This window comes from Aythya marila, assembly GCF_965140915.1.
Source record: "Aythya marila genome assembly, chromosome: 2".
NCBI classification, from domain to species: Eukaryota; Metazoa; Chordata; class Aves; order Anseriformes; family Anatidae; genus Aythya; species Aythya marila.
Window position 1 is genome coordinate 86,801,385 of NC_139043.1, and position 10,119 is coordinate 86,811,503.

At 40.7% G+C, this 10,119-nt stretch overlaps 1 protein-coding gene across 1 annotated transcript in view; it reads left to right on the forward strand.

The window, feature by feature from the left end:
• VWC2 (von Willebrand factor C domain containing 2) overlaps positions 1-4,552 on the forward strand; it is a 57,592-nt gene extending 53,040 nt beyond the window's left edge. Inside the window, exon 4 of the mRNA XM_082752283.1 lies at positions 4,236-4,552. Within this exon, the coding sequence (XP_082608409.1) occupies positions 4,236-4,387 (152 nt within the window). The 3' untranslated portion in view covers positions 4,388-4,552. The remainder of the gene's footprint in view (positions 1-4,235) is intronic.
• Positions 4,553-10,119: the final 5,567 nt, after the last annotated feature.

The window sequence follows — 10,119 nt, forward strand, 5'->3', positions numbered from 1 at the left end:
GTACTGTTGCTTCTGTAGGTGAGTGGCTTGGGCATTCGCTGTTGATAATTTGGATCGGCTGTTTTCTTCTGAGATAACAGAATTTGCATTTTAATTAAATTGTTGCATTTATCAACACTGAAGCGTAAAACACAAGTCACCGGAAGCTTTTCACAGTATCGGCATAAGGACTTTGAAAAAAAAAAAAAAAGACTTACAATTGTTGCATTTACCCCCCTAATATTTCTGAACTTCTTAAAATATTTAAGAGAATTTAAGAGATGAGAATCCATTTACAAACAGATTCTCAGTGCATTCACCACCAAATGGGCTCAATCTCCTAGCTGCTTCCATCCCGATACAAATGTTGTTTTGGAAGCTAGGATTCGCCGTTTCAAGCAGGGGAAAACCCAGAGCCTCATTCCAATCTGGTGCTCAGTGTGATAACGGAGGATTTGCGCTGAACCCGCTGCTTCAAGGCATCACTGCAGCAGCAACAGCTATGCCTTAGCCCTAGGAAAGAAATCTCTGTTGATACCAGTGTGGTGTAGCTCAAGCAGAGCCTGACAGCGCCAGGATATACTTTAGGAAAACAAATGATGTCGTGGTAGATTTCAAACTGTGCTTGGAATTGGTACAATATGTCATATTGAATTTTCTGCCAGATTTAAGAGTGATGCGGCAAGATCTTAATCTACTGCGAAGATGTGCGGCACCACTGACTTCCTCAGAGCTGCATATGCATATGCAGCTGGGGATGTGGCCCGGGAGGTTTATACTGTAGATCAAATGATCTCTAATATGCTGCTGCTGCACGGAAGGAAGACCAGATGCGAAATTTGGACAGAGAGGTGGTACCAAGGACCAGCTCAGAAAGCAGGCAGCCCGCATTGTAGACTAGAGAGGAGAATCACCCTTCACTGCCCTTCCACCACTAACATCTAGTCACAAAATCCACCGCTGCTTTGGCATTAGAGGAGCCCCCATTTACTTCAAAATGTTTTTCATGTGTTAAGTGAGATAATTTTGCAGACTTCAGAACTCACAAAATGTCTTGCCCTTTGTGATGGGAGTCTGGGACTCACGCTAAATCAATATAAACTGCCCAGTTTTAAGTAAAGCAGAAGTATCAGCAAATGCCATGCCTTCGAGGCAGCTTATCCACTTGGATAAGAGTTTGGAGGAGACCCCTGCTTCTGTCTCTTCCTTCTCTCTCTCCTAAAGGAGAGTGAGCAAGTGGCACTTTTTGGTCTAAAACTAGCCCTCGTGTGCCCACTCTGCCTCCTCATTCCACTGTCCACTTAAAATCTTCAATTTCTCAGCTTCCCCACAGCCCTCTTAGGCAGATGGAGAATGGCATCGTTAGCTGGATCATCAACGTTGTCCCTCTGACCAGCAGCTCCCGCCTGGCCCCGCTTCCTTTCCTGGGATGGAGCCAGGGAAGGGCTGAGGCAGGCACGGGAACAGAAAAAGTCTTGGGATTTAGAGGAATGGTACAAGGAGGACTGCGGAATTCTTTTTCAATGTTTGGACACTGTGTTGTACTGGTATTTATGAGCATAGGGTTGCTGTAACACAGGTGGTTCGGCCTCTTCAATGATGCCCTTTTCTGTAGCATTAACCACATCATGCAGGCACAATACTGCAAAGAAAGAGATGAGGCAAGGATGCCAGTTGACTATTCCCAATCTGAGCACTAGACAGGATTTGCAGGTACAGTAGTGATGGGTGCAAATGCAGAACCAGAAAATAGCCACTTTTCTGTAGAACAGTTGCATGACACACACACAAAAAAAATCCAGTTTGCTATATTTAATGTACGTTGTTGCTGTCATTTGGCTTTGTAGGGTCCCCTTCTCAAGTAGGTAGTTACTGCCCTTCTGTACATTTCCCCCCACATTTCCCCCATATTAAATAGTTTAGCAATTTAGGGCTAACTTGTTTTATCTTTACATTTAATAACTTTTTGATTTAGGAAAGACTGTCATGCACAGCATTAAAGTACTGCTAGTAATGAGTGGAGGCATTTGCATTCTGAATCCTCGTGAATTATATTTCGTGTGTTGCACGGTTTTTACTTCATTCCCTGGCTGATCTTTATAACCAAGTATAGCCTGTAACATTTACTTTCCCAGAATGAAATAAATCCTGTACATGGCATTGACATCACTTACGTTCCTCTTGTGCCTTTTAAACAGTGTTTAAATTTCAAGTGGTCTTGTAGGTCTCGGACAAATTCTCCATGGAAAGTGGATTGCACTTTTAGTATTTTAATTCTTTGTGCTGTACAGCTTTGTACATCACAAGGCTATCGCAGGCCAGTTGGCGAAACATTCGGGTATCTTTTTCTAATGGGAAGGCAAACCCATCTACAGATGGAAGAAAGCTTATCATGCACAAGAAGGTACTACAGTTAGCTGAAACAGAATTATATAGATTAGAGTAGAATTTCGTTAAACTCCACTGAGGGCAGTGTAGTTAATTAATAGTTCTGCTTTACCTCGGTTGAAGGATTCAGCACCTCCTGGTGTGCAGAGGGCCCAAGACACGTTCCCCTGCCCTGCTGAAGTCCTCCTCCCTGTTTTGTCCAGCCCAGTGACATTTTGCACGGACAGACTGAGGGGCCACAAACAGAAAAGCAGCACAGTAAGGTTAGGGGAGTGAAGCACGTAACTTTACGTGAGATGTGCTCTATTGAAATCTGTATTTGCTATCTGTTCTGCTTCCAAAACCTCGAACGGATGAGAAGCCACCCAAAATTACAGGAGAAGCCACGTGTTAGAGGCATTTGTCAACATTCAGTTCTAAAACAAAATACCTTAAAACAAATGCCTTAAATAGTCAGAGAATTCATGGGTACAATCAGGCGAACCAAATATCTGCAAGTCTTGCAGGTCTCTTCCATAGAGGAGTAACTCTTCAGTGAGGAAGGGCCTTTGCTGCTGTCAGTTCGCATCTGCCTCTCAGGCAGCTTCGTCAGTGCACAAACACGCCATCTGATCCAAAGAGAAAACTATTAAAACTGATTTGTGAGCTGTGTAGTTTCTTCTTTAAAATGTGTGGCTTGTACCTACTTTTGGTTTTCAGAGAAAACACTTAAAAAACAAGAAGTTTTAGAAGCTGGAGCCACGCTGTTTGGCTTAGTTGTGACAGCAGATCCATGGTAGCGGAAGGGTGAACCTCATCTATGATTTATTTACTTGCATGGCAAGCAGCTTGACAGTTGACAGGCTTTTGGCACACCCATATTCTGTCAAGAGTTTCAGCTGTATCATGTCAATATACGCTAGCCCATGCTGCACGTCCTGTCCTGGTGGTTGGTGGTGCCAAAGTGCTGCTAGATAGCCAGGCTCTGCCCAAGCCTGATCTGTACTTGTGGAACAGCGGGACAAGTTCCTCTGAGAACATGGATGGATATGAGGTGATTTGTAGGGTTTAGTTATGCTTTACAAGCATGTGTTGATATTTAAGGCAGAAATACTTTTTTTTTTTTTTTGAGGAGAACTGTAGGTAATACAGCATATGCAGCCATCAGCAGCGAAGTGAGGATGCTATCTTCAGAAGGAATCAGATTTATCTTGTGAACACTGTGCCAGTGGCTTGTTGTCCGCCTGGTCCTTGGAAATGAAGTTATTTTGGTGTGCTATGAAAATAAGTGTTTGTAGACTTGCTGACTTACACAAAATGAGTGCTTCATTTTACACCTGAAAAGAGACTTTATTCAGAAGAGGCTGGAGTTATTCAGTTCTGGTGGAAAAAAGGCCAATTTTCTCACGAAATGGAAAATAAACTAATCTGATACTTTGACTACTACATGAAATGCAATGTATGCTTCGAATGGGGAAAAAGTAATAACATTTATAATCCGCTCCCTAATAGCCTACAGTAGCACTACTTCATTGTTGACAGCCAGATTTTTCTCTCGCTTAAACCTGTACTCAGTTATCTGGCCAGTCTGTGCCCAGGTGCTGTCGTAGATGGGTGTTTTGTACAAGGGATTTATTGCACGTTCACTTGCAAAGGGCAGGACAGCCCATGCTGAAAACCAGAGGAAAATCAGAATATAGCCAGCTCAGAAGGCAGGGTTTCCTTATCCTCTTTGCTGCTTTTATGCAATGTGCACAATGCTCACATTTGTTTAATGTGCCCGGTGTTACTGACTTTGTGTTAAGATTTTCAGGGCTTGAGAAATACTAAACTGTTCTAGATCGAAGTATGCTATGGGCGTCACATAATAAACTCTTTCCTTTTTTTAGGCCCGAACTGCTTTGCAGAAACCATTGTCATTCCAGCAGGCCGAGAGGTGAAAACTGATGAATGCACTATATGTCACTGTACTTACGAAGAAGGCACTTGGAGAATTGAACGACAAGCTATGTGCACTAGACATGAATGCAAACAAATATAGGAAATCTACCAGTCAAAGTACTTTCGTGGTTTTTATAAACTGTCTCACAGCAGTGAGCACCCTAGGCGACCCAGGGAAATCTGAATGAGAAGATTCTGGTGAGGAACAAAGAATAGACTATTGATATTTTGCTTTTCAAAGTAACATAATACTGCAAGAGAAAGAAGTGCATATATTTAAAAAGTTTGGACATAAAGAATACTTGTCTTAATAAATGTGTTATTTTCACAGTGAGTACACTAAAATACACTCTATAAATTATTCTATGTATTTCTATAATGCCATTATAGAGGTTAAAAATAAATGTTTTATATAGACAATACAGATTAAAGTACTGTATCATTGCCTGTCCTGTTGTATACATGCACCATGGCTAAAACATTACACTTCTGTTCTATTTTTATATTTTTTTTTTCTTTTTTCATTTTGTTTTGGTTTTTGTTTGCTTGTTTCAGTGGGCCAGGAAAGAGCGAGTTTGCAACGAAGCTTTGACATTCTCACTCTTGAAAAAAATGTCTCAAAATATGCTTTTAGAGAATATGTGCTCACATATGAGTACTGCTGTAGTATGAAAGCTGGCTGGCCTTGTTCAAGTGGTATATATCTCCCAATCCACAGCTGAGATAACTGGGAGCAGTGGATTATATGAACTGGTCTCTTGTAGCTGTTGTTATAAAAATTTAATTAGACAAAATCAATTTCTAATACTAAGTTCAGACATAAGACATTGCAGCAGGGCACATTGCTCTGTGATATAAACAATACAGACTCGCGGAGCTGGTGTAAATGAGGTAAGTAAGCAGGTGGCATCGTTAATGTCATGCATAATGGATGTGACGAAGTGCAGCTTGGGTGGGCTATGGCAGCCAAACACTGGCATGGCTGCACAGTGCAAATCCTTGGATTTGCAGGAGAGCTGGTTCAGAGTTGCACCATCCCCTAGACCCTGCTCTTCCTACCTCGCTGGTGCTTGTTCAGTTTTTTGATTCAATGTCAGTCTGTCTGTCTGTATAGGGTATGTGACACAGTGTGTTGGAGAGAGTGCTTTTGAGCCAGCTCTTTGAATCCATTGCAGGATTTATAGCGCAGAGACTGACCCTGACGATGTGTGAAGTGAATCACATCTCCCCGCTTCAGCCATTAACAGCCTTTGTTTGGATACATGTTGGTTTTAATTTAGTTTATCTCCAACTCCTGGACTGCATCTGCTTTGAATACCTGTTAAGACAATGTCTTAAGAAAACACAAGCATGGGTGCTTACTTTTAAGCTTTTGCTAGAGGGAAGACTTAATGAATCAATACTGTAAAATGAATAATGTTGCTTGTATTCCCACTTACCCCTTGAGATTAACTGCCTTGCTGTAACCTATTTGCCGTGTTTGCATATATACCAAGTGTCAATTTCTGATCCTACTGAAGACCATGGGAGTGTTGCCAGGGACTTCAGTTGATCCCAGTTCTCTCCTCAAGTCTGTGTTTTTAGTGTGTGTCTAACGTGTCTTCATTGCCTACTGAAGTCGAGTATCCACACAGCGCTGAGAAGGTGCCAAGAGCAACGATGTTCTTCCATGGAGATCTCCTTGAGACGAGCAGAGGTACCCATGTAGGAAGCCACGGTACAACATGAGTGAGAACAGAGATGGACTTGCAGCTCAGGGTGGAATTCCTTTCCCAAGTAGGCTTGTTCGTGTCTCCTTAAGAGATACATGTTTTCAGTGAAACTATGAGAGACTTGGAGTTGCCTGTCTTTCAATGTATAGCCAATAATGTTTAACTTTTTATAAATCTCACCTTGGACTAGTTACACTTTGCTTCTCCTTCACTGAAGCTCTTCTTAGGCTTTATACTGTGCCTCGGGGCTTGAACTGATGTCCTTTTGGGAAGTTCTGCCTTTACTGAAGTAGTGAGTACAAGGTTAAAGGATATTTTCGTGTGTATTTCTCGTGTAACTTTTATAACTTTTCTATTGCATATTTTTCCATCTTTCAGTCCTGGCACCAACATATTCATGTCATCTTTAGTGTTGATCCTTTCCCATTTGATACGGAATTTCTTGGGCAAATTCATCTTCAGAGCCAGCTTTGTGGGTGATTTCTTGAAGAGATATTTTAAGATATAATCAATCGATCTTTCTTTTCAAGATATAATCTTCAAGTCTTTTGAGATTCAGATTTATTATTATTTTTTTAAGATGTAGTGAAATAAAAGTCATAATGATCTTTGGACTTTCTTTATGCTAAGGTCACTGGCCACATCCAGCTTTGGCCTGTAGTATTACAACAACGAGAGCCTTTTGGTCATTTCTGAGGATAGGGAAATGGACTGAGTGACTCATCTTGGGCAGATGTGACCAGGCTCACCCAAATTTGGAACCAGAGTTTGCATACAGTAAGCTCAGTGTGTAACCTGCTCCATGCTGCCGTTCACCCCATCAGGCAGATAAGCACCGCGCAGTCACCCACCCACTGCCCCCAGTGGGACAGGGGAAGAGGAAGAGAAGAGCAAAAACAAGACATGTCATAGGGCAAGATCAAAATAATTTAATAAGTGAAGGAGAAGTAGAAGAAAAAAAGATAGAAAGCAAAGCAAGTGATGCAAAGGCAATCACTCACCACCTCCCAGAGGCAGACTGATGCACAGCCAGCTCCTGAACAAAACCTGTTTAAACCTTGCTCCTCCCCATCTCATTGCCAGTTCGGTGATGTATGGCATGGAATATCTCTTTGGTTAGTTTGGGTACCTGCCTGGCTGCAATCCCTCACAAACTCTTGCATGTTCCCGATCTTATTCAGTGGGGAAGCAGAGTGAGAAACAGAGCAGGCCCTGACACTCTGAAAGATCTCTTCAGCAGCAGCTAACACACAGTGTAAAACAGTGTAACACACCAGCATTGTTTTAGTCACACATCTAAAACACAGCACCAAACAAGCTACTATGAAGGGTAACTCCATCCCAGCCAGACCCCATAACCAGTGCTAACATCAGCAACCCCAGCACATAGACCTTAAATGACCCCGGGAGCCAAGCTCCCAACATGTGACTGCACCAAACAGCTCTTGGGTCTTTGGAAATGGCATTGGAGAGCAATTCGCATCCCGTTTCGTACTGTTAATTGACATAGGCAGAGGCTTGAAACAGAAACGTTCCTCTCTCTTTATAGGAGTGGAAAGTGAAAATATGGAAAAGATTTAAAATTGAAAAACAGCCAATATAGGATACAGTTAGATACCGTCCACCTTTAATCTCATTTAAACTCATTTAATCTCCAAGAGAAAAAAACAGGTGTTGTGGTGGCCATGTGTATTTATCTAAATGTTATGGCTTGGTCAAGTAATATAGCTACTCATATTTAAGCCTAAAAAATGAGTAAAGCCATCTGCATCAGAACATTGTTTCCAGTGAACCAAACTGCAGACAACACTGGCTGACCTACTGAAACATTCCTCTGACAGCATACTGGAATAAAAAAAAAAAAAAAAACAAAATCAAAATAATTATTGGAAATTTTATATTTATTTATAAAGTTAAGCAAGTAAGGTGCATGTTAGTGAAGTAAAAAGCTCAGTTATAAATAAATAGTTGTTACAAAATAAAGCTAACTTTTGTCCATAAATATTGTCCAAAAGGAGGCACACCTGAAGCCTAGGAACTCAGACATTTTTTGTTTTCAGTGCAAACATACAAGGATTATGTATCTGAATTTTTCCACTTCGCAGGTGGTTGTGTCCATAAAAGCTGAATTCCAGGACACACTGATAGCTCATGAATAATTTTGTATTTGAAGGTCTGTTGCCTGAAAAATGAATATTCTTCTCAGGTGTACTTAGGTAGCTGCATTGGCATGAGTATGAGATTTCTGCTTCCACTTCACTTGCTTCTGCTTATTTCCCAGTTGAAATATTGCCAAAGTATTTTTTTTTTGGCTCTGTCCATTTTTGTAGGACTGCACTAGACATGAATTTGACTTCAAACGTGTAAGTAGGTGCCTGAAGAGATGATATTCTAGATGGTTTCAAGTAATTATAAAATTACAGGTAGTGTGCAACAGTAGTATTTACGCTACTCATTTAAACCACAAAAAGATAGTGCAGGTAATCACCGAAAAAATTATGCAAGATTTTAAAGGGGAAATGAGAAAAGATGTGAGATATGAAACAGAGAAACTGAACATGACAGTGGGAATGTAAAAGAGGGAAAAACCTAACTACAATGTCATAAACATGTTTTACAGGGAGATTTTCAAAGCATATCTTAAGGAAAGTAAATAAGAAATGTAGTTGGACATAAATTGACATATAGGAAATTCCATTTGGAAATGAGAAAGAAAATTTTATTATAAAGGAGCCTGATACTGGAAGATGTTGCACAGATAGGTTGTGGAGTCTCCATCTGTGACGATGTTCAAAACCCAAGTGGACGCAGCCCTGAGCAGCCTGCTGTAGCCGGGCCTTCACTGAGAAAAGAATTGGAGTGGGTGATCTCCAGAGGTGCAAAATTGAAAATCAGATTACAATGAAATTTAATTTAGCTCTTTTTTTTTTTTTTTTTTTTTTGGATTAAAAAGGATGATAAAAGCTTCTTCCACCTTGGAAAACTATCTCTTCTGTTCACATATGGCATAATAGGATCATAGAATCATTAAGGTTGGAGAAGACCTCCAAGATCATCTGGTCCAACTATCACGCTACCACCAATGTCACCCGCTAAGCCATGTCCCTAAGCACCACGTCCAACCTTTCCTTGAACACCCCCAGGGACAGTGACTCCACCACCTCCCTGGGCAACCTGTTCCAATGCCTGATGGCTCTTTCTGAGAAGAAATGTCTCCTAATTTCCAAACTAACCCTCCCCTGGCACAACTTGAGGCCATTTCCTCTAGTCCTATTGCTAGTTACCTGTGAAGAGGCTGTAGAAGAGGCTGACCCCCAGCTCCCCACACCTTTCTTTCAGGCAGTTGTAGAGAGCAATATGGTTTCCCCAGAGCCTCCTCTTCTCCAGACTAAACACCCCCAGTTCCCTCAGCTGTTCCTCATAGGACTTGTGTTCCAGGCCCTTCACCAGCTTCGTAGCTCTTCTCTGGACACACTCCAGGACTAAAATGTACTGTCAAGATTTGTAAAGTATTTGGTATTACTTTTTATAATAACTTTTGCATCTAAAGTATGATAGCTGCATAATACATAGGAGGCTTTGAAAGACACATATTATTTAATGATCTAATACAATCCAACTGAATAAACCATTTATTTCCCTTATCAGCCAATGAATTTTTTTCACAGCTTACCACAGGATTTCTGTCTACAAAAATGCACATTCTGCCCTGTTTTTCTGCTGCATTTAGAAACAAAATACAAACTGGGGAGACAGCATTGAACTAAATATCACAGACTATGTTATTTTCCTGGCTATCCAAGAATTCAAATTATTCATCACTTTTTGAATTTGTTCAGTTTTTAGAAGGCAGCCACTCCTCAGAGCCCCCCTTTCTCTCAAGAATCAAAACAGAGAAAAAAATCAATACAACCTACTATATCTTTCCAATGGCTTGTATATTTTATGACTCATTCATTTTATATGCTTTTAAAAATATGTAGAGGAAAAATCCAAACATGCATGTAATTTATCAGTTACAGAGAAGTAAAAAAATTTTATTAATTAATCAGTAATAGAATAACATTTACATAATTAGCAGCACAAAAGCTAATGTTTAAAAACAATCAACTGTCAACTT